This window comes from Prionailurus viverrinus, chromosome C1 (genome assembly GCF_022837055.1).
Source record: "Prionailurus viverrinus isolate Anna chromosome C1, UM_Priviv_1.0, whole genome shotgun sequence".
Classification (NCBI taxonomy): Eukaryota; Metazoa; Chordata; class Mammalia; order Carnivora; family Felidae; genus Prionailurus; species Prionailurus viverrinus.
In genome coordinates this window covers 24,412,924-24,438,015 of record NC_062568.1, presented here as the reverse complement: position 1 = coordinate 24,438,015, position 25,092 = coordinate 24,412,924, and the positions used below count along the sequence as shown (strand labels likewise).

The 25,092-nt window shown below is 38.2% G+C and overlaps 1 protein-coding gene across 1 annotated transcript in view; it reads left to right on the top strand.

Moving 5' to 3' along the window:
* ADAM23 (ADAM metallopeptidase domain 23) overlaps positions 1 to 25,092 on the top strand; it is a 176,790-nt gene that overhangs the window by 112,507 nt on the left and 39,191 nt on the right. The window contains exons 8-17 of the mRNA XM_047868782.1: positions 1,318 to 1,394; positions 3,319 to 3,384; positions 10,222 to 10,293; positions 12,410 to 12,573; positions 13,689 to 13,773; positions 15,004 to 15,094; positions 17,633 to 17,681; positions 19,864 to 19,963; positions 23,866 to 23,937; positions 24,663 to 24,752. Of these exons, the coding sequence (XP_047724738.1) occupies positions 1,318 to 1,394; positions 3,319 to 3,384; positions 10,222 to 10,293; positions 12,410 to 12,573; positions 13,689 to 13,773; positions 15,004 to 15,094; positions 17,633 to 17,681; positions 19,864 to 19,963; positions 23,866 to 23,937; positions 24,663 to 24,752 (866 nt within the window). The remainder of the gene's footprint in view (positions 1 to 1,317; positions 1,395 to 3,318; positions 3,385 to 10,221; positions 10,294 to 12,409; positions 12,574 to 13,688; positions 13,774 to 15,003; positions 15,095 to 17,632; positions 17,682 to 19,863; positions 19,964 to 23,865; positions 23,938 to 24,662; positions 24,753 to 25,092) is intronic.

Sequence of the window (25,092 nt, the reverse complement as noted above, 5' to 3'; positions counted from 1 at the left end):
TTTGTTTTTCAGTATTGCTTTGGCTATTTGGTGTCTTTTGTGATTCCATATAAATTTTAGATTGGTTGTTTCTAGTGCTGTGAAAAATCCTCTGGTATTTTGATAGGAATTGCATTAAATCTGTAGATTACTTTGGGTAGTGTAGACATTTTAACAATGTTTGTTCTTCCAACCCATGAGCATGGAATGTCTTTGCATCATCTTGAATTTCTTTCATCAGTGTTTTATAGTTTTCAGAGTACAGGTCTTTCACCACTTTGGTTAAGTTTATTCCTAGATGTTTTATTGTTTTTGGGGCAATTGTAAAAAGTATTGTTTTCTTAATTTCACTTTCTTCTACTTCATTATTAGTGTATAGAAATGCAACAGATTCCCGTCCATGGATTGCATATCCTACGACTTTGCTGAATTCATTTATCAGGTTTTTGGTGGAGCTGTTAGGGTTTTCTGTATATAGTATCATTTCATCTGCAAATAGTGACAGTTTTACTACTTCCTTACCAATATGGATGCCTTTTATTTCTTTATGTTGTCTACTTGCTGTGGCTAGGACTTCCAGTACTATGTTAAATGAAAGTGGTGAGAGTGGAGGTCCTTGTCTTGTTCCTGACCTTAGGGGAAAAGCTCTGTTTTCCATCATTGATTATGATGTTGGCTGTGGGTTTTTCATTTATGGCCTTTATTATGTTGAGGTATGTTCCTTCTAGACCTACTTTGCAAAGGATTTTTGTCATGAATAGATGTTGTAGTTTGTCAAATGCTTTTGCTGCACCTGTTGAAATGATCATATGGTTTTTACTCTTTCTCTTATTGATGTAATGTGTCATGTTGATTGTTTTGTGAATATTGAACAGCACTGGCATCCCAGAAAGAAATCTCACTTGAATGTGGTGTATGATTTTTTAAAATCTATTGTCAGATTCAGTCTGCTGATATTTCAGTTCATCAGGGATATTGGCCTGTAGTTCTCTTTTTTTGCGGTGTCTTTATCTAGTTTTGGTATCAGGGTGATACTGGCCTCATAGAATGAATTTGGAAGTTTACCGTCCTTTTCTATTTCTTGAAATAGTTTAAGAAGAGTAGGTATTAACTCTTCTTTAAATGGTAGAATTCATCTGTGAAGCTGCCTGCTCCTGGACTTTTATTTTTGAGGAATTTTTTGATTTCTGATTCAATTTCATTGCTGGTAGTGGGTGTGTTCAAAGTTTTTATTTCTTCCTGCTTTAGTTTTGGTAGCTTTACATAATATTTTAAAAACATACTCCCATTGAACTGTAGTCAAGTATACATTTTGGTATTCTTTTTTCCTTTACACAGGTATGGAAAGCAGTGACCAGTGGCCCTTTTTATCCGAATTGCAGTGGTTGAAAAGGAGAAGAAAGAGAGCAGTGAATGTGAGTGTGGCATTGAATCATGGTCAGGGCCGCTTCACTCAGTTAAATTGTGTGCCCAAAATCACATAGTATCTCAGTGTATCTAAAGCAGTTTAAATTTGGGCAACTTCCTCTTACAAACAAAAACAACCAACCAAACTCCTTCTGTGATTTGAGTCTTATGGGCATATCAGCCTTTTCCATTAGTGATATAAACGGATTCCAGTGTCCTATGAACACTGATGGAGTGTATTGTATTAGCTTCCTTTTCAAAGCATGTTCTTACAAAAATTACAGTGTGTTTTTTTCTATTAAAAGTACAGCAGACTTTTTCTCACATGGCTTATATAACAAATTTGAAACATTTTGATAAACAAAAAGTGTAAGGGGAAGCATTAGATTTTGAAATGTTGGCTAACTATGCTTATTTGTATTTCTTTCAAATTAAAAGTTCTGCTACACCAAAATTTGAAGCTGGATGTGTTTTTCTAAGGATCTATTTGATCATTAGTATCATGACAGTTACTAAATAAGAATCATGTAATTATAATCAACAACAATCATATAGCTCCCATGTATTGATAAATGTATAGGAGCTTTGTCATTGAAATTATGTTCCTAGTCTTTTTCATAATAGATTAGAAAGCTGTAATGATGGGGACTGTTTCGTAATTACATGGTGAATGCTATGTAACCGAGAATTAATTCCACAGCATATAGATTACATGGTAATTTACGAGATAACTTAATGAGTAATTATACTGAAAATTGCACATTTTAGATAATGTTTTGCTGAATGTATTTTTTTGTGAAAAAATTAGACCACCAGCCATCAGAAACTTAGTTACAGGTTAAATCGTCCTCTCTTTTATGAGCCTTTCTTCATATTATGGTGATTATGGATACAATTTTTGCTTTTTTACTTAGAGACTTTTTTCTTGTTGTTTTGCTTGCTCTTGAAGGTGTGGTTGGTAATAATAAGTGTTATATAGGCTACTGATATTTCATGACAGTCCACCCTTATCAAATGTAAACTGATGAATGACCTTGTACATAAAGAAAAAAGAGTCATCATTATTGATTTCACAGTTATGAAAAAAGAAAGTCCAAATGATGGCTAAAATGCTTAGCACTTGCTTTTAAAATTATCTAGTAATAATCAAAATTTAGAAGAACTTGGAAAATAGTAATTGTCAATGTTTGTTCCTTTGGGAAGTTGTGTGGTTAAAGTGTAATATGTTATTATTATAATTTCACTCCATTGAGTTAATGTTTCTTTTGACTATATGTATATATTTTAATTTTTTTTTGTTTATTTACTTATGTTGAGAGAGCACATGCATGCAAATGGGGGAGGGGCGGAGGAGAAGGGAGAGAGAGAATCCCAAGCAGGCCCCACGCCATCAGCATGGAGCCCGACACAGGGCCTGAACCCACAAACCAATGGATCATGACCTGAACCTAAACCGAGTCAGATGCTTAGCTGACTGAGCCAGCCAGGCTGCCCTTCTCTTAACTATATTGATAGCTGTTCCACGTGTGCTGTGCTATTCTTATTAAATGAATTTTAAGTAGATTTTCTTTGAAGTTTGAAGTAGATATGAATCTTTTTTTGGTCACAGTTTAATGCCAAAAAAATTGAGATTACTTATTTTAGCAGAATTATACTGTGCATTTTTCTCTAGAATATTTTTACATATGAAAATCATATAAAAATAACATGGGCTGTTCTTTGATGAGTATCTTAATGATAATTAAATACAATTCTTCTCTGAATACTTGAATGTTTGCCCACACTTTACAGTCACTTTCTTTGATCCCCTCACCAAGTTTCCTCCAGGGTGTTTATAAAGGTTCTTTGGAAATTCAGAGTCAATCTCCAAGTTCAGAGTTAGCATCAGAGATACAGCTGACCACTCTGACCATATATGTTTATTTTCCACAGCCATCTCGTGGTGTGTTTGAAGAAATGAAATATTTGGAACTTATGATTGTTAATGATCACAAAACGGTAAGAATATAAGGAATTAGTGAGTTTTAAACCTGGTAGCTTGCTTAAGAAAGAGTACATTTCACTTTATATTTAAAAATTATTTGTTACTTACTAAGGCCAATATATTTAGATGTTTTATTTCTTTGGAACTATTGAATGGCTTGATTTATTTCATGGTGTTTAGAAATAGTGGGTTTTATAGAATTTTCACAACTCTAAACTTTCCTTTTATTTAGTGATTATAATTAATGAGTTTAACTATCTGTTTGATGTCTTTTACACATCTTCATTTAAAATTTTTATCCTCTACTTTTCGTCATCTATCTATTTGGCCACTACGTTTTTAATTTTATCACGTGTCTTTGTTCTGCTAACATTTTTTTCTTAGAAATTATTATGGCCTGTGACAAAAATAGTTATAGGAGATAAACATGTATAATAAAGGCATATCCAAAGAGACTATCTTTGATGATTTATCTTCTTTAAATTTTAGAAAGATGAATAATATTGTGTTACTTATGTCAAAGTAAAATGTAGGTTAGCGTGTCACCTCAGTAACACTTAAGAGACATGAAAAATGATTATTGCCTCCTTTAGCCCTTCTTGAAAATAGAGTAGAAACTTTCTTAACCTTATTTTGCTTAATCATGCCCCTTATAAAATGGGTTGGCTGAAGCCTACAGCTTTCTAAAGAGTCTAACCAACACTTGATTTATAATGTTTGCTGATATCGGCGGTATAAATACTCCCATCGTAGCTGATTTCAAGCTACCCAAGTGAGGTCACTAAATGAGGAGCTGGAAAAAGTTGCATCCAGTTGGCTCTCATGAACTGTTGGGAGGGGGCTCCAGAACCCCATGGCCACACTTCCCAGACTGGGTAGGCCAGTTGTAATTTTTGTTGTAATTACATAACTTAGTTAAAAAATTATATAAACTAAAACAAAGAGTACTTGCTTTGATGAAAACTCAGTTACATTCTGGAAAGATGAGAATCTTTAAGAAATACCTGAAAGTCAGGTTTGGGTGAAAAACCTGTAAAGGATTACAGCAAAAATTCAGATTGCCTCGCATATATCATTAAGTCCTTTTTTAAAAAAATTTTTTTTAACATTTATTTATTTTTGAAAGACAGAGAGAGACAGGGTACTAGTGGGGGAAGGACAGAGAGATAGAGGGAGGAGACACAGAATCCTAAGCAGGCTCCAGACTCTGTTGTCAGCGCAGAGCCTGATGTGGGGCTCAAACGCATGAACTGTGAGATCATGACCTGAGCTGAAGTCAGATGCTTAACTGACTGAGCCACCTAGGCACCCCAAGTCCTTGTTTTATTTTGAGGAGACCAAATTAGATTAGCAGACTATAGGGTAAAATGACAACATGAAATTCTAATTAGTAGAGGCTACTCAAAAAAGGCCTTGAAAAAACCGTATATTTAAAAATGTGGTGACTTAATTTATTTTTAAACTTTTATTTGAATCTCTACTTTAGCAGACATTTTCCATTAAGTTGCCAAGTACTAGTTCAGTTATGTTAAATATTATTCAGTGGAATACCTCTTCATTTTATGTGCAGATTTATTTTATTTGCCAGTAGCTTTTTTATATATTGCTTGCTATATGTTAGAAGCAGTAGAATTTATCAGAATTACATGCAATTTAGGAGAGGTCTTTTCTGGTGGGAAGGAAAACCAAATGAATTTTAGCTAAAGAACGCTAAAAAAGGAGTTTCAGAAGGACATTAATTTTCTTGAAACCCCAAGATAATTTTTCATCTGAACTATTTTTGTTGATTGGCCCAATGAGTTTTTATCTAGCTACTTCTCAGTCCTTAGCACTGTGGTATGTTGTGAAATTAGGGCTTTAGACACTTAAGCTTTTTCTAATACCCATTATATAAATACTTTTAAAGTAGTGGAAGCAATAATTAAGCTACATGCAATGCCTTTAAATTCACAAAGTACATTCGCATATAGCTGGGAATTAATAGAACAGTTCTCCAACCGATTACTTGTAATTCCACATTTCCTGGTCCACCATACTCTATTGGGAAGGTACATAAAGCTATAAATCAAAGAGTAGATAGCAGTAACTGTATAAATAGAAAAAGAAAAAAAATTTAAATTTATATGCTTTGAATTTATTTTTTAATCCTTTTAAATGGAAGCATGTGAATAATCTTGTCTTTGTCTTATGAATGGTACAGTAGCACCCTCCCATTAAAATACCATTTTCGTAAATAGAGATTTTCTGCACATTATACCGTATATTCTGTGATAAAGTTAACTTGTTTCCGCTACCAAATTTGTTGATGGTAAACCTTGGTAATTATTTTATTATAATTAAAATTGAGTGAGAACTAGGCATGATATGTTCATTTATCTTTGAAGCTAGAAGAAAAGAACCGTAATTTGCAGTGATACATTTGGAGGCAATGCACAGTCAGAAATGAAAAAAAAAAGTTTTTAAGTAGTTGTTGAATTTGATTGACACAAAGAAGTAGTAATTCAGAACATGGATCAGAGTACTGAAATTCATGTTTTGAAAGTAAAACTGAAGTAGAATAATTACCATCTATTTTTTTAATATCTGAATATTTGCTCTTGGGTTTTAGAATGATCATCCCTGGAATTACTCATCATACAATCTGTGCTAGATGAAGCAGCACAGTTGTTTTGATAACCGTCATCCTTGGGTTGAAAATCAAGCTTTAATTTTAATTTTTTCAAAAAGCAAATTTCTTAAATGTTGTAATTGTTCAGGAAGGAAAGTAAATTTGGCACTTTAAATGTAAATTATTTTCAGTGATCACAAAATGTGAAAGTCAGTTTTATCATAAATGGAGATTGCACAGTTTCTTTGTATGCAAAATTAGTTCTCATTCATTCAGGGACTAGAAACATTTTGCCTACATTCACATTCAAGCTCACCTCTTTATTTTTTTATTTTATTATTTTTTTTAATACATTTTCTTTTTTTTTTTCTTTTTTTCAACGTTTATTTTATTTTTGGGACAGAGAGAGACAGAGCATGAACGGGGGAGGGGCAGAGAGAGAGGGAGACACAGAATCGGAAACAGGCTCCAGGCTCTGAGCCATCAGCCCAGAGCCTGACGCGGGGCTCGAACTCACGGACCACGAGATCACGACCTGGCTGAAGTCGGACGCTTAACCGACTGTGCCATCCAGGCGCCCCAAGCTCACCTCTTTAATTCAGAGTAACCTAATATTGGCTTCCTGAAAAAATGCAGACACCTTACTTTGAACAAGCATCATGTTTTCAGTGGCTTTCAATTAGAAAAGAAAAATCCCTCAATTTTGTAGAAAGCATCTTAGTAGCTGTCTGGTGGAACCTAATTTGTGAGCCAATTATAGCCTTGATAAGGGTCTGCAAACGTTTCTTTGAGCCACTTGGGCTAAATATAAATATGAAAAACCTTACTCTAATAGACAGTTGGTTGAAATATTTTAAAGTGCACAAGAAAATGTCTTGCTTACATTTTTGCCATGTCCTTATGTATAAGTCAAAGAGTGCAGGTGTGTTATAACTCAGACATTTTTTTCAATTTAAACTTCAGTTTAAACCCTATTTTAAAACCACCGTATTTATGGGCACCTAACCAATTATGAGTTCTCATCAATAATCATGATTTATCGGGAATATACATAAACTATTTTATAAGAATTGTTAACGGATAAGATTTAGCTCCTGTCTGAACCCAGAGTAGGCATTGAATTCCATCTGTGTGACCTTGGATAAGTTCTTTGTCCTCTCTGAACCTCATATTTCTAAAAGGGGGCTAATAAACGCCACCTCATAGAATCGTGAGGCGCATATATTTGTTGTAGCAGAAACACTTACTGGTCCTGGTAAATCCTAGCTGCTCGGGTAAATGGCACTTCAGGTGAACAAATCCAGTGAGTGCTGCTAGCTGTCATCATTGGTGCTCTCTCAGCAGCCTTGGACGCGGCTCAGCACGCTCTCCTATTTGAAACATTTTCTTCATCCCTCAGCTTCTGTGACACAACAGTCCCCCCCACCTCCCTAGTTATTTCTTCTTAGTCTTGTGTACCTGGCCTCTAGCATTTTGCGAATACCCCTAACTTGGTTTTGGGCTTTCTTTTCTTTCTAGAACTCCCCCAGAGTGCCCACTTCCAGTCTCAACCTTTAACTAGTATCATGACTTTAAACTTGACCCTCTCTACTTTATGCCTCCAGCCTCCTGAATCCATCCTTATGTATCCACTGTCTACTTGCATGCCTACTTCCGTCCTGAATAGGCTCATCTCCAACATTTCTGAATCACAACTCTTGATTCCTTGGTCCTAATCTTCTCTTCTCCTAGTCTTTCTCATTATTTTAAATGGCACCACTATTCCCCCAGCTATCCAAGTTCAAAACGTAGGAGTCATCTTTTATTTTCTTCTTTCCTCACCTCCCACATCGTATACATCGGCAAGTCGTGGGACCCCTGCCTTCAGAGTGTGCCCACTTACTTCTCTGTCCAGATACCCAGCCTTCCTTATCACTTACCTGGACCATTGCAGTAGTTTCCCGGCAGGTCCCTCTCCTTGCATGCTGGACCCTCTCTAATCATTTACCCCACAGTGGGCAGAGTGGGCTTTCTAAAAAGGAAAATAGAGACATGGAAATTACAAACATGAAATAAGTGAAAAACATCACATTTTGATAGACTTCCAAAAAAGACCTCATTTTGTTAAATTTTTTTAACTTGCATGTCCTATTTTTCCAGATAATTATATTATAAAAAGAAGTCTACAAAATGGACAAATTAATGTTCAGAAGAAAATAAAGTGAATTGTAATAGGTGCCTTAGAATAGGTGTCAGCTAATATCTTTCCTTTCTTTTTTGTGCTTCTTCACGTTGAGACTTTTTAACATTTTCATCACCCCAAATGGACTTAGTGTTGAGACTTTTGCTTTTAGCGTAAAAAATGTCTTTGACATTTTTTAGTCTGTAGAATTTGCTGGACAACTTAAAATCCTTAGCTATTTACAGCAGCTTCTTTATGCTAGGTTTGAAAACCCTGTTAAAGTACCTTAAATTTTTTCAATCAATATGATGTTTTATGGCCCAGTTATATGCACAGATTTATGTTCACTACCAGTAAAGAACACATAAAGATAGTTCAGGTCAGATTGGAATGCACAGTGGCAGCAGTAACATAGAGCCTGAGTCTGTTCTGAGTCCAAGTCCATTCAGGTTGGCGTAACAAAATACCACAGCCTGGGTGGCTTATGAATAACAGAAATTAATTTCTCAATGTTCCAGGGGCCAAGGAGCCCAAGACTGTGGTGCCAGCACGGTTGTGTTCTGGTGAGGGCCTGCTTCCCACTTCATAGCCAGCACCTTACTCGGTCCCCATTTCTTCTAGTAGAAGGGGCAAGGGAACTCTCTGGAGCTTCCTTTATGAGGCACTACTCCCACTTATTAGGATTCCACCTCATTCCACCAAAGCATCTCCCCCAAGCCCCGCCTCCTCAGACCATCATTTTGGGAGTTAGGATTTCAACATATGAATTCGGGGGAATACAAACATTCACACTATGGCAAGTGTTATAAATGTAAATGGTTATAAATAAACGAATGCTACCAAACCAATAGGATGGTACTAACTTATGGCACATTTTTCATGGGTTGTCACGTATAAGATATGATAAAAAATAAATATCAGGTATCTAAGCATGAAGACCTAGATTCTTTGTTTAAAAAAAACATAGTACTACGGGTAGAGAGAATGAAATGAAGGGAGCCTGACAAATTTATAGTGTGAAAAGTGGGCAAAGGAGAAGAAAAAAGGAATATCATGAGTTTCCAACATAGAAACATTTTTAATAGTTGTGAAAGACATGTTATTTTAGTAATTGTGGTTAAAGACAGATTTTAAGATTTGTGGTGCAAATCGGATTCAGTAGCTTTGAGTCTGTTTTCTTTTCTCCTCGGTAGAGGGCGTGATCCCCCTGTGTAGATGTCAGTTTTCCAATGCCCTCTCAAAGACCTGCTGCGCAGTATTTGCTAAAACTGTAGCCCTCCAGATGTTGTTGTGGAATTATTCTGTTAATTGACTTTTGTTTATTTTCTCAAATAGTCATAAATAACCATAAACATTCTTGAAAGCTTCCTGTGGAGGAGGCATTCTTCTGAAAGAATATACTGAAATGTATGAAAAAATGCATTCCATATCATGGGCAGTATCTAAAATGCTGCCGAGGAAATTTTCTTGGTGTGTGTATGGTCTGGAGTTTAAAGTGAGAAGGGTGTCATATTGGGCCTAAATTTCTTGGCTAAGCTCTTTGTAAACTGGTAAAGGTGCTTTCAGTGAAAACAAAAAGGTTGCATTTGTAGACATTAAGACTGAATTAACAACTTACTTCTCAGGTGTAAAGCCTCTCACACAGGTTTCTTTTTTTTTTAATTAAAGTATTTTTTTATTATTACTATTTGTAATATAATTTACTGTCAAATTGGCTTACATACAACACCCAGTGCTCATCCCAACAAGTGCCCTCCTCGGTGCCCATCATCCATTTTCCCTCTCCCCTCCTCCTACGCATCCCCAACCCCTCCCCCATCCACCCTCAATTTGTTTTCTGTTTGCACAGATTTCTACAGGCGCTCTGCTTACCTGGAACTGGTAAGGTGTTTTAGATAGAGTGTTGCTGCTTAACAGAGAAATAAAATAGAACACCACCATATCCAACATGGCACAAGCTGAACTGTGTATTTTTGATCCCCATTTGTACTATTGCTGTGAGATTTCTGCTTTTACTGTATTTTGAAATTTACCATGAAATTATGATTTAGCAGTGACTGGTTTATCCTTTCCCCCCCCCAGTATAAGAAGTATCGCTCTTCTCACGCACACACCAATAACTTTGCAAAGTCTGTGGTCAACCTTGTGGATTCTGTAAGTATCCTGATTTTCTTGAACCTATTTTTCCAAGATGGAATGGTTTATATTTCTACCTGTTTACTAGTTATTTGAATTCTTTCTTGGGCAAAAGTAAAAATGCCATCCTTAAGCTCATCTGGCTAAGAAGTTATAGGGTAGAAACTTCAAAAGAGTAGTGTCCTCAGAGCTAAGAGGGCTGCTGAGTCATTCTCAGTATCCCAGAGATGCATTAGTGCTGCTTATAAGTGATGTCCAGACCTGTTTGTCACCAAGCCTATGAAGGACAAAAACACAAGAGAAAATAAACTACCAAAAGAGTATAAATTATACTTGACAAATGAGACTTTGATGATAATAACCAGTTGAGCTTATTGTCTTAAATATATGGCAAGAGAGCTAGTAGATTGAGGTGGAGTATGTTTGGAGAATATAGGACATACAGTTTTATTTTGTTTTGTTTTGTTTTGTTTTGTTTTGTTTTTAACTAACATTTACTTTCTTAGTAGTGAATGCTTCAGATTTTATTTCTAGGTGACAACGTTAAGTGCAGTCCCCAAATGAAACTAATTTGAAACAGTAAAATCTGTATCTTCTTACAAAGACTTCTAACTCTATAAAATCGTTCATATCAATATTTTCCCCTCTCATTTTGTAAGTTACAGAGAATAATGGTTAAGGTTTTCTTCCTTGTTCCTGCTTTAGCTTGAATTCCATAGATGTGAACATTATTTGCTGTGTTCCAATAACTAGTTCTATTTGCCATAGCCATAGGCTAAATATAGCATACTGCCTTGTGTTCTAATGTAAAGTGCTCTTTTGTTCAGTTAAATATATTTTTATCTTATATTTATTATATGTCCCCTCTTACCTGGGAAACGAAGACTTTTTATGAGTTGCCAGCTATCTAAATGATACTTGTTTTCTCCAAAGAACTGCCTCCTTTTCTGCCTTTGAAACAGTCCCCGAACCTTCAATGTTGTAAATACTCATAACATATGACACCTGCAGGGACAGCTAGGTAAAGGCATAATACGGGTGGATGAGCATAGTGGGTCATACAGAGTTAGGACTGAAATTCTGAAAGCCAGTTTACACGTGGGTTATTAATTTTCCGTAATTTCAGCTCTTGTCAGCCGCCTTCTCAGACAAAAACTATAAGTTAATATGGAAAAGAGAGTATCGGGCACACCTTCTTCGCTGCCAAAGTTGTTGACTTGGTAGCATCTTTGTGTTGGTCATTCTACCATGATTGAATGGAATCACATCTTGCAAAGTGCAGTTTTTGTTTTGGGCTCTCCTATAAGCTGACCAGCTCTAACTTGCTTGTCGTAAAATCATTTTAGCTTCGGGTTGAGTCAGGCACGATGATATTTTCTTTCTTCGGTGGGTTCAAAGACATCCATTATTTTCTTAATTAGCTTGAAAATAGGACAAAGTGACAGCAGTCTTTGAAGTCGCTTAATTGTGTGAATTGTTTAGCTACTGGGCCAGAACTGGAGAAAGAGAGCCGAAAGATACAATTTAAACGTTGTGAATGATGCCACCCCGTGGCGAGGGTGAGGTGGGTGATACGCATCTGCTTTTCCCTGTTGTGGCCCAGATCCACGACTCCCGCTGGCTGTTATTCTAGGTGTCATGTCACAAGGCCGCCGAGGGCAAGCCAGCCGTGTTGCTGGTGCTTGTCCAAGGATTTACCAGACTATTCCAATCCTGCAGGACTCGCTGGTCACACTGCGCTTACCCGGAGCCAGTATGTCAGGCTCCTACGTGTCACCTCCTGTGAGGTTTGGAAGGGTGATTTTACTCCACCCTGTTTAGAATTTATGTCCAGACTTTCGAATCTTGACATCCCTACTGTCCATCCCCCAGTAAGATGCCTGGCCACTAAATGTGCTCATTTGGGATTGAAATAGTCTAGTAGGAGAGAGGCTGAATTGTGTGATTGTGATTTCTTTTTTTAATTTTTGCTCTTGGAAATGAGAAAGGAAAGAAGATTCTTTATGATGAGCTAATTGTGACCTCATGTTCTCCTCTCACCTCCCCTCCTGTCCTTCCACTGACTCTGAATCACTGATTGTGCATGTTTGACCCAGTGTTTTCCTCCTGCACCTGTCCTGTTGTATACCCTCAGATTTACAAGGAGCAGCTTAACACCAGGGTTGTCCTGGTGGCTGTAGAGACCTGGACTGAGAAGGATCATATTGAGATCACCACCAACCCTGTGCAGATGCTCCATGAGTTCTCCAAATACCGGCAGCGCATTAAACAGCATGCTGATGCTGTGCACCTTATCTCGTATGTACCTGTGGTCTTCAGGTTGACATTTATCTTGATCCCTTTATTGGACCATCTAAGTTATACATAAGTGTATGGATCCTGAATTGATTTCTTTCTCTGGTTATATACGTAGCAGGGAGGTAAGCCTTCTGGTGCTGGGAAGGTGGTTCCATGGTCATAAGATTTACCTTCAGAGCATGATCTTACTTTCACACTTTACATCTTGCAGGTGAACTCATGATTCAAGGTGGCTGCTGGTGCACCAGCCTTTATTACGGGCACCAGGAGTACAGGGAGGGAAGAGTGCAAGAGAGCACTCCTTCCAGCTGAGTTAGCTCCATTAAAGTGGATTTCCTGAAAGCTTGCACATATCAATTTTTACCAGTAAATCATTTGCTAGCCCTTTGTCATAGCCACACCTAGCTGCGAGAGAGACTAGGAAATATAGTCTTTTGAGGTGAACCATTGAATAAAATTGAGATTTTATCCTTAAGGAAAAGGATTGCCATACTTTCTTTTAATATAATAAGAGTTTTCCTTGTTCATTCATTACAAAGCTGTTTTCAGACCATCCTCTAAGACCAACCAAATTCCTCCTTCCTTGCCTCTCACCTTAGCTCTTTACTCGTTTCTCTCAGTCCATAATCAGCAACTTCTTTTTTTTAAATTTTTTTTTAATGTTTGTTTATTTTTGAGACAGAGACAGATTGAGCATGAACGGGGGAGGGTCAGAGAGAGAGGGAGACACAGAATCCGAAGCAGGCTCCAGGCTCTGAGCTGTCAGCACATAGCCTGACGTGGGGCCGCAACTCACGAACCGTGAGATCATGACCTGAGCCGAAGTCGGAGACTCAGCCGACTGAGCCACCCAGGTGCCCCCCAGCAACTTCTAATAATTTATAAATTTATAATAATCAGCCAGTGCTTCGTAGGTGCTCAGTTAATGTTTGTTCTACGGAGATTGCTTAACATAACATAAATCTAAAGGTATTTAGAATGTAGTTTTTGATTTCCTGAGGGAAGTTGAATTTGGGGTATTCAGTGTAGAGTGAGTAGACATGTTTTGGGACATGATGGTCCCATATATGATGGCCACCACATTGGCTTCCTGATTGCCCTTTCTTTTTCTGTAGGCGTGTGACATTCCACTATAAGAGAAGCAGTCTGAGTTACTTTGGAGGTGTCTGTTCTCGCACAAGGGGCGTTGGCGTGAATGAGGTAAATTTGATCAATTTTCTTAAAGTAGAGCTTTATCTTTGCACCTGATCTCTTTCTTCCCTGTGGCCTAGTTTACATCCCTCTTGGGCTTGTTTAAAATGGCAGTGACACCGGGAATAAGGTATAAGTGATTTCTATTAGTAAATAGAACCCAAAGTGGTCTTTGGTGTTAAAAAAGAGGTATTGCTTCATTTCATAATGATAGTATTTCATATTTATCAGGCAAACGCATGCCAAAGATTGATCCAGATATTTTTTTCAACTCTATGGATAAGTTTTTATAAACTTATTACTCCTTTCCTGATAACTTTAAGCTATAATGCTCTCCTGCGGATGTTAGGTTTTAATTCATTTAAATCAAAGAATGTGTGATTATATTTAATCAGTATCTTTGGTTTCTCCCTATGTAAAATTTTCATTTTTATGCCTTCTACCTGTCTATCTATAGAATTCATTGAAACAAATGTTTCCTTCATCTCATTGTTTGGATTCCAGTACCTTCATTTATATAAAGGAAATTCTTTTTAAAAAAAATTTTTTTTTCAATGTTTATTTATTTTTGGGACAGAGAGAGACAGAGCATGAACGGGGTAGGGGCAGAGAGAGAGGGAGACACAGAATCGGAAACAGGCTCCAGGCTCTGAGCCATCAGCCCAGAGCCCGACGCGGGGCTCGAACTCATGGACCGCGAGATCGTGACCTGGCTGAAGTCGGACGCTTAACCGACTGCGCCACCCAGGCGCCCCTAAAGGAAATTCTTACAACAGTTGGCGACAGCACTCAAAAAGGCTGAACCAACTATAGCTAAACCCTGATAAATGCCAGGATATATTATAACAAGTTGTAGCCAATAGCCATCATTCAGTAGAGGCCTCTCTGAGGCCTCTCTGAGCCATCATTCTGTCAAGGCCTCTCTCTCGACATATTTCTAGTAAGTTGAATTTATTCTTGGTTTGGAATGAGTTGGATTGGGGCACAGCCTTTTACAAATTGTATCTTATGTTTCCATGTGAGAGCATCAAGTTCTGAGAGATGCCACATAGGAAGAGAGGCGTTCTGCTTCTTGGGCCCAGTTGCAAGGAAGAGGTGCTGAGGAACGTATGCCGTCTTTTGATGCTGTGAGGCTCTGCTTAGGGAACTGAGATGATATGTGGTGATGATTAAGAAATAATAACTAGCTTTGTGCACTCTCTCAAATGTTTCCCACACACTTTCAACTCTGAAAAACAGTATGGTCTTCCAATGGCAGTGGCACAAGTATTATCGCAGAGCCTGGCTCAAAACCTTGGAATCCAATGGGAACCTTCTAGCAGAAAGCCAAGTATGTACATTGTCCTTCTTACTCACTTTCATGTGCCATTCTGTCTATATAATGCATGTCCGGTCAATAAATAAATATTGTTCATTCCTAAGTCATTATAGTTTAATTGTAGTCTACTTCCTTCCTCTTAAAAAAGATGATCAAATGAGCGACTTAAGGTAATTTTTAATCCGTTTGGGTTGTAGATATCTCTCCTTTAAAATTCATAAAATCATACTCACTTTCTCAGAGTGGGATCAGGTCTTTCTCACACTGCAGAATGTTGGGGGTGAGGTCGATGAGTACTTACTCTCTGGGTTCTAAGCAGCGGAGTATAGAAACTGGATGCCAGTGAGACTCCATCAGGGAGTTAATAATAGTACATTTGGATCAAGGAATAGCTTAGATCTACTATAAGAAAGCAGCGCCAACTCTAATGAAAATTCCCCACCTACCTACCTCCAAATGAACTCACTCACATGGTCCCATCAGAAGAGTTCAAGAAGAAGCCTCCCCTCCAGGCAGCTCTGCCCTAGGGCCCTTTAAGCCTGGGAATGGGTGGTAGATGATAACACTCTAGTGGGCAGGCAGTGCCAAGAGGGAGTCCACACAGGGCCCCAGATCCCATCCAGTGGGAAAGTGCAGCCAGTGACAGCTGGTGTCACTCTTCTCACTAATCAGAAGAGAGGAAGATGGAAAGACCGGACTGAGCTTCTGGTAGCCAAATATCCAAGGCCCACAATGGTTTTAGGAGTCCATGAAAAATTTGAATTTCTTTAAAAATCAGAATGAAATCCAACCTGGATTATATTAGTCTTTAAACCAACAAAGTAGCAAAATACAATTTCTAATACACTTTGGTGGCACGAGGCCAAAGTGCCTAAGGCTCACAAAAATAATAATGCGACCTTGTGGATAAAAGGACCGAGGTATTCACTCAAATTATTCTCTTAAGTGGAAGTCTGCTCCCCTCTGTGAAACTATCAGACGCTTAAAGTAAAGGTCTCCTTGCCCAGCTCACTTCCCCAAAGAAGAAAAGGACAACAATCTACGTTCACATTATTCTACATTTTATACTTTAAAAAAAATTATTTTTTAATGTTTGTTTACTTCTGAGAGAGAGAGAGAGAGAGCTAGAGCACAAGCAGGGGCAGAGAGGGAGGGAGACACAGAATTCGAAGCAGGGTCCAGGCTCTGAGCTGTCAGCACAGAGCCCTATTCAGGGCTCCAACCCATGGGCCGTGAGATCATGACCTGAGCTGAAGTCAGATGCTTAACCAACTAAGCCACCCAGGCGCCCCGATTTTATACTTTTTTGACAACTCTCAAATGATTGTCATTAATGCACATGTTATGGGAACTTGAAACAAAATACATATCCACGGGCTTCTCAATTTCCTTTTTGGACGTATTAAGTCATCACTTTGTGGGTGTATTAAGTCTGGTGGCACTTTGCAAATATCCATAAACTTTCATTTATTAATATCTTGCTCAGAGTATTTGCTTTCCCAAGGAAACACACAGTACACATCAAAGGAGGTATTTGGGGTTCCATCAGCGGGATAGATGGCTTTAAAATCTGAAAGAGTAGGGCCAGGTATATGGCCTTGTTTGAGAAGGCTGGGGCTGTGAAGAGGCCAGCGCTGGGGTCAGCAGAGACCTGTTACAGAGTTGGGTGAGGGTCTGCGGTGAGAAGTAGGGGTTCATTACTGATGCCTGGAGTAGTTCCTTCCTAACATGTTTTATTCCTTTGTGAATTATTTGTTTAGGTAGATAGTTCATTAGTTCTGAACTTCGATTTTTGAAAAAATCCCATCTGGAGTCTTTCTGTAAACACATCTGTGTTTATGATAGAAAAAAGAATAGGAAAAATAAAAGAACAGCCCATTACTGTATCAGTATGGCAGTGTCTGACATCCATGTTGAGTTTGTGACTATTGTTTAATTTAAATGACTATTTACACTTTTATTTTAGAATGCTCTCTTTTACTAAACCTTTTAGCGTAGTGTTCTTCAAGTTCCGGCCCAACCTCACCTTGACTCGAGCAAATGGAATTCTCTCCTGGAACCTCCGTGTGCTCTGTTGGCGGAGCTTCAGTGATGACTCGTTATATCTGTGCAAGCGAGCCTTCCAGCTCACAGAGCACATACAGGCACTCATCTTGCATGAGCCCGCAACCCACTCTGGGAGATAGGCAGAGAGGTTATTCCCCGTTTTCCTCATCAGGTGGAGTTTGGACCAGAACTCAGGCTTTTCATTTCCAGACCAGGCTACTTTTCCCTAAACGTTAATTGAGTTCTCTGAGTTACAAACACGAAGAGAGGCACAGTTTTATTCCTTAGCAGCTGTTGTCTTAGGGAGCAACCTATACTTCTGGAAAGGATAAAGAAGTATTGTTTTAAAAGAAATAGGTTTTGTTTGGAGAGACCTCACATTCTGTATCTTTAGGACATGAAATTGGTGATGAGAATTATCTCAAGAGCTGCAGTGCAAAGTAAAGATGTGACTTTTGTTGTTTCTCTCTTTTTTTTTTCTTGCTTATTATTTCATCGGACTAGAATGTGACTGCACAGAGTCCTGGGGTGGCTGCATCATGGAAGAAACAGGGTAAAACTTCATTATATATGCATTTGAAATATACCTTTCACTGAAATTTCTGTTTATGATTAGATACACAGTCTCCCAAGTACTGGTCTCTTAGGTTCAATACTCAGTATAAATTCAATAATTTATTATCTTATATTTTAAAAATGGAAGGACTAATTTGCCTTGTATTTTAATTTTTGGCTTAAATTTGTTGATAATAAAATATAGTAATAACTGCTGTTTCTTTCTCTTGACCTTTAAAGGAAGCACATTATTAAATGCTTCTAAGTATAGCAGAGGCATTAATTTTTTAGTGCACTTAGAATAAAAGCTGGTTGTCTGCCTGAAGCAGTCAATGAAAATCAATTTATTTATCAATTTATATTTTATGGAACTCTCCAATAGACATGTTTGCCATAGTAAAAATTACACTATATTGCTTATATAATCAATACAGCTTTTTTGGTTCTTAAGATAGCTTTATTGTGTCTAAATTAGGTATCTCCTATTGATAGACATTTGAACGTTTTCTCACCTATCTCTTCTTGCGAGGACACTTTGGGAACTAGCACCCCTTTCTAGTTGCCGTTGCAGCTGTGAACCAAAGCCTGGAAGCATTGCCCCAGCCCCTGCACCCACGGGAGCCACTGGCCCATGGCCATCTAAGCTAGAGCCCACCCCTTCTAGCTGGAAGAGGTTTTCTCACCCGTTTTGTCTCTCTTGTTCCTTCTGCCCATGCCAGATATCTGCTCAACACATCACCCATTTCTGGTCCTACCCCCCTCCCGAGGAGCCCCAGTGGCCAGAGGCCCTGACCTACTCATGCAGAGTCCCTTCCTTACTCTTCCCCGGGAGTCCTGCTCATGGGGAAAAGATGAGTGTGAGTGTGAGGGTTTGCAGAGAGAGTCAACATTCCTCCTGCTGCTTTAGGACATAGGTTTCTAGAAATGTGGTTTAAACGTGAAACCATTAACCTTCATGCTCCCCTTACTGTTGCACCACAATTTAGTAACATTATGGGTTAAACAGCATTTTCAAGGACTACTCTAGGAAGGTAACACTATTGATAATATTGCTTCTAAAGGGAGCTGCTTTCTGCCTTCTGAACTCCCAGTTTCTAAATGAATTTTTGGACTGACCACCCTTAGAATATAAAAAAAACTACTTAAAGTTTGTGTGTGTGTGTGTATTTAAATATGTGTATGTATGCCAATTTATTTCCTGATTTGAAAATGCAGTCTTATCAGACTTTTAGAGGAAATGCCAAGCCTCTTTAAGAGATCCCTGTCAACAATGGTAGGTTTTTCCTACTTCCATATACTACCCTCATGCACCAGGTTACAAAAAAAACTATTGGATTACATCTCGGAATAAGCGGCCTGTCACTCTCAAATCAAGTACTGTGACAAATATGCCCGAGGAATCAGCGTGTATGATTCCATTTAACCATGACCATATGTATAATATTTCCCTATGCACTGACCTAGAGAGAGTAATTTGATTAATTTCATCACACAGGCTTATATTCCTGCTGAGTCATTAATATCACCAAATAGTTTTTGAAGTTGAGCATAAGGAGCTATTTATTACCTAATTCTAATTCAGAAGGAGCTTACCCTATGTGCCCAAAACATATATACAGATATCCGTGTGTGTGTGTGTGTGTGTGTGTGTGTGTGTGTGTGTGTAGTATAATACTTCTCTTTAGGGTTTCCTTGTTTGCCTCAATTGTGTTCCTAAAGCCTGCATTATATAATCTTTAATAAATTAACTGTCACAATTCCTTCCTCCAAAGTAGAATCTGGCAGGTTCCCTTGTGTCTTTTATTCGGGACAGAGGCAAAAAAGTGCTTGCCTTTATTGAGACAGAGCAAATAAAAATGACCACATTTAAAAATACAGCCTAGGTGGAGAAGTTTTGTGATGGGCTTTCTAAACCTCTTCTAAGCCAAGGCACAGAAGAGCTTGGCTGCTGAGGAGGTTGTAACCTGCCTCCCAATCTGTGGTTTTCTTTGAATTTCTATTTTTGTAAACTCTACCACACATACTTATTTGGCAATTGGAACATAAATGCCTTGTCAACATTTGTGTGGAAGCATCTAGAGCCAGAGTGAACATTTTGTTCTAGTTCAAGGGTTTTAATTTTCTTCTTTGATGACTGCTTTTGGTAAATTATTTACATAATTGATTCTTTATTTTCTCAGGGTGTCCCACTCCCGGAAGTTCTCAAAGTGCAGCATTTTGGAATATAGAGACTTTTTACAGAGAGGGGGAGGAGCCTGTCTTTTCAACAGGCCGACAAAGGTTAGTAACTCAGAAAGTGTAATCATTTGTCCAATTTTGTTTTTGCTTCTAAGAAGTTCATTTAATGTGCATAACACTTAGGAAAGCAACAGCCTTTGAAATCATATATACCTCAGATCTACTCACAAATCTCTTATTTGTAGGAAAAGACTTAAAAGCCATTCTTGCATTTTACTGCTTGTGAAATGTTGAAGAGTAGCTTAATAAAACTAGATGCAGAAAGACTTATCTTTTTACAGTGGAATACTGCCAAACGTCAGATACTTGTCTTGGAAAACAGGTTTTCTTTCTGTTGATCAGATTAATATTTATAGACGCCATTATCATCTTGAAGAACTAGTCCTGTTTAAATGAATGATAAAACCATAGTTTCCCTGCTCTGAATCTCTGATTTTTCAATGCTGGCTATACCCCTCCCACCCTCCCCTCCAAACAAACATCCTTCAATTAAAATATTTTTGAAATTTTCATATTAGGGTTTTCCATCCTGCTGCTAAGAGATTGTGGATTAGATTAAGACATATTGCTTTAGGGACGCCTGACTGGCTCAGTCGGTTAAGTGTCCGATTGAGGCTCACGTCATGATGTCACGGTTCGTGGGTTCGAGCCCCGCACCGGGTTCTGTGCTGACTGGAGCCTACTTCGGATTCTGTGGCTCCCTCTCTCTCTGCCCCTCCCCTGCTCACTCTCTGTCTCTCTCTCAAAAATAAATAAACGTTAAAAAAATAAAAACAAAAAAACAACAAAGAAAGATATATTGCTTTAACCCGTTTCTCTGACAAAAATTCTATTTTCCTTTGGCATTCTCTCAGGGCTTTTTTTTTTTTTTTTTTTTTGAGTGGTCTATTCTCCTAGACAGGAAGCATTACTAATATGAGCCAGCCAAAAAATGGCTCGAGGTATTTATGGATCTCATAAATACATATGTGTATTTAGTATTTATTATGTAGTCCCTCTGTGTGGGAAGGTCCATGTTGTCAAATGGCACTTCATCAAATTCATATACACAGTGTCACAATCCTTATCCATAATTCCTTAATTCAAAAAGCTCAGAAAATTGGAAGTATTTTTTTTGAGTTTTCATAGAACGTGTCAAGGCAGTAAAACTTGTCTTGGAAAACCTTTATTATCTCCCATAGTGTAAATATTCATAAGTCTTACTGCAGAAATAGAAATGTTTTTGATTTTAGGGTATGCATGAGGCCCCTCAGGGCTTTTATATAGAACATGGTAATTGCATCATACTTTTCTAAAATCTAGCAAAGCCAGACTTTCAAACTCACTGGCTACAAAGCTTTTGGATAAGAGATTATGGACCTATAGTAGCATTTTTGGAAATGAATTTTTCAACAAGCAAAGAGATAGGATTGCTGCTAATTCGCAGATGGTATAGAAATTCTAACATTGCACATTTCATATTGCTTTTGACAATACTACTTCATAAGCCAAATATATATAACCCATTTGCTATACAAAAAGATTTAATGCTCTATGAATTGAGAGAGCAGTGAAATCATGTTAGCCTTAAAAAAATAAAAATCAGTGACTAATGTGGATAGTTGACAGACTAATTTACTACTATCCTCATAAGTAAGTGATACTTCTGTAGTCAGAGGATAGTAGTTTGATGTCTAACACCTATATGAAGTCTCAGTAAGGCTGCAAAAAAAGAAACAGGAATTTTAAAGTGACCTTGCATCATGAAATTCAGCTGTCTGCCTTTCATGGCATTGATCTCAATACAGGAAATCTGAAATTTTCAAAGTGTTTAAAATGGGGGAAATGAGTATTAATGAATTAATGTGAGCTGCTGGCTTTATGAATTGCAATGTATGTGACTAGTTTTACCTGCCTTGTGTCTCGCCAGCTAATTATAAGTAGCATGCTTGAGGGAACAACACTGAGTTCTAAAGTTTCTAGAGTGTGTTAAAGGATCCACTAGTAGGTTTCTGAAATTGCCTGTGAGTAGAAAGAAAATTATTCCAATAACTTGGAAACTAAATAAAAATAACTATACATCTTCAATTTTAAAAATTAGTGAATACAGGGGCACCTGGGTGGCTCAGTCGGTTGAGCGTCTGACTTTGGCTCAGGTCGTGATCTCACAGTTCATTAGTTTGAACCCTGCGTTGGGCTCTGTGCTGACAGCTCAGAGCCTGGAGCCTGCTTCAGATTCTGTGTCTCCCTCTCTCTCTGCCCCTCCCCTGCTCATGCTCTCTGTCTCTCTCTCATCTCTCAAAAGTAAACACAAAAAAGTTAAAAATTAGTAAATACAGATTTATTTTTTTAAGCTACATGGCGGAATTATTTATTTATTCATTCATTTAGTTATTTATGAGTTATTTATTTATTTATTTATTTATGAGTTATTTATTTATTTATGTTTTGAGAGAGGGGGCGCACTCATGAGAGATGCCAAGCAGGCACCGTGCCATCAGCGTGGAACTCTACGTGTGCGGCTCCATCTCATGAACTGTGAGATCATGACCTGAGCCAAAGCCAAGAATAAATGCTTAACCAACTGAGCCACTCAGGTGTCCTAGAAGGATTTTTTTTAAGCCCCCATGGATTCCAGTAGAACTGTTTATATGTATGCATGAAGGAACTGACTCTTTTTTTCTAAGTGCTTTTAGTGAGTGTATGTATGCATGCGTGGTTTCCATGTTATTTTCACATTATCTGTGTGTCTGTTTTCTGTGCTATGGGACTCTTCCCACTGGCCATGTTTTCCACTCAGTTTGTGATAGTGGCCTGTCACAGGATGGAAGCAGGGTCCAAGAATGAAGTCTAGCAGTTGATTCCATGCGGGGCCTGATAGAAAGTGCTCGCCATGTTCCAATCTGAGCTTTCCGTTTCCATTTTCTCCTGCCTCCTGATAAAATCCCATGGAGATTAGGACTCCTGATTTCACTCAGTGGACTTTCCCATAGGGGAGTCCGACTCCACCCAAGTACCCTGGAAACCTTTCTTGTTTCTGATAAGAGTTTTCCCTTCCTGCAAGTGGAAGGAGAATTGGGTCTTTGTCAGGTGGACTCAGTGGAAGGCAGCCCTTCTTTGGGGGCGGGTACTGCTGCTGGCGAAGGAGTCTCTTTTGCCCTCTCATGCTCATGGCTTTGAGCATTTGGATTGGGATGTGCTGTTCCAGTCTCCATCCAAGTGTGATGGACGTGCCCAGGGAGATCTGGCCCCAGCTGAAGGAAAATAGAAATGTTTCTTGTAAATAATCAACTGCCTCTATCATTGGTTGCAATACAGTTTATCTGGCAAGCAAGTTCATAGCACTAGCAGTGTGAGTCATCCTAGAAATTTGACTCTTCCGTAGCTCCAGAAATGATTGAGGAATTTCTATAGAGCCATGCATATGTCTGCACATTTATGTAATATGCTTTGGACAGTACAGATTTCTTTTCAATGAGAATTAATGGGCAGCACTTTTTCTAAGCTTATTTGAATTTCCTTGATTGTGTATATCACATTTGGCTGTGGCTGAAACATTTTTATCTTTTTGACAATTTTATGTTTTCTCAGCCGACTTGAGATAAGTCACGAAACTAGATATCTGTGAGCCTTAGCAATGCATTTTAGCTCCATTAGCAAATATGATAAGTGATCTATTCTTTTTGACAGCTTATTTCCATTAACAAGTAATTCTCATGGTAGAGGTCATCTCTGGGGCCCATCTCCAGAGAATCCTCCAAGAAATATTACCCCATTTGGAATATGTTTTTTAGAAGTGTTGTTAATAAGTGAACAGTGTTTCCCACACAGACATCATTTATAGGTGCCATCACAACAAATCACAGAAGAATATCACATGATAGCTGATTATACGGCCCAATTGGTGTGTTGACTTTCTGTGATAAATTAAAACGTGTTTCCTTTCTCTTCCTAATCTCTTTCAGCTATTTGAGCCCACAGAATGTGGAAATGGATATGTGGAGGCTGGAGAAGAATGTGACTGTGGTTTACATGTGGTAGGTATAAGAGATCTTTTCTGTCTTCAGCACAGTTCTTACCCAGAGCAAACAAGAATAGCATTAGTGAGAAGCCTATACTGGCCTTCTCAGTGGTCTTTCTGATCTATTAATGCTTAATCCCAGCTCAGACAGGTTAGAATTAATCATGTCCTTATGGCCCCATTTGAAAACAAAAACAAAAAGAAAAACAAAACAAAAAAAACCAAATGGGTTCTTCTAATCAAATCTCCTCCCTCTTAAAAATCCATAGTTCATTTTCATCCCACTCAAATTTTACCAAATCATGAAGCATGGTGTGTGTTATTTTTGTCTTTATAAAACTAGATAGAGTCTGGGGGCACCTGGCTGCCTCAGTTGGTGGGGCAGGCAACCCTTGATCTCAGGGTAGTGAACATTAGCCCCATGTTCGGTGTAGAGATTACTTAAAAAAAATCTTAAAAAAATAACTAGATAGAGTCTTAAGAATGTATTAGAGCTAACCAATGGTGAGGTGCCTGCTAAGAGATGAGTTTACTTGTTGGTAGACAAGCCTTTTCACGGAAGATCACCCTTTGATGAAAAATAAGGCAGGAAGGACTCTTATCATTGTTTAAAGTGATTACTTCCTAAAGTATTTGCTTGCTATTGTATAAGTCTCCCCACGTGGAGTACACAGGTGGAGACAGGGTTGAATGACCAGCTCGTAAGCTTCCTCGCTTACTCACGTGAAGTGTTTCCTCTAGGAATGCTATGGATTTTGCTGTAAGAAATGCTCTCTCTCCAATGGGGCTCACTGCAGCGACGGGCCCTGCTGTAACAATACCTCATGTCTTGTGAGTTACCTGACAATTTTGTCTTCCTTTTCATGGACATATTAGCTAAATATCTCAGTGTGTACATACAGCATTTTTAGAACTTGCTACAAATCTGTTGATTGATATGTGCCTCACAGTTTTGTACAATCAATAAATCTACCTAAAACCTGGGGGTCAAAACATCTACCTTTACTATGATTCACTGTCAACTATCCTACCCTTCAATACCTCCTTAAGAAAATATACATATACTCTTTCCAAATAAACATTGAGAGTTGCCCTGAATGCGGATGAAAGCCACATTAAATGGTTGAATAGAAAAGGGACAATTCCTGTGGTCTTTTTAATAATAGTTCCT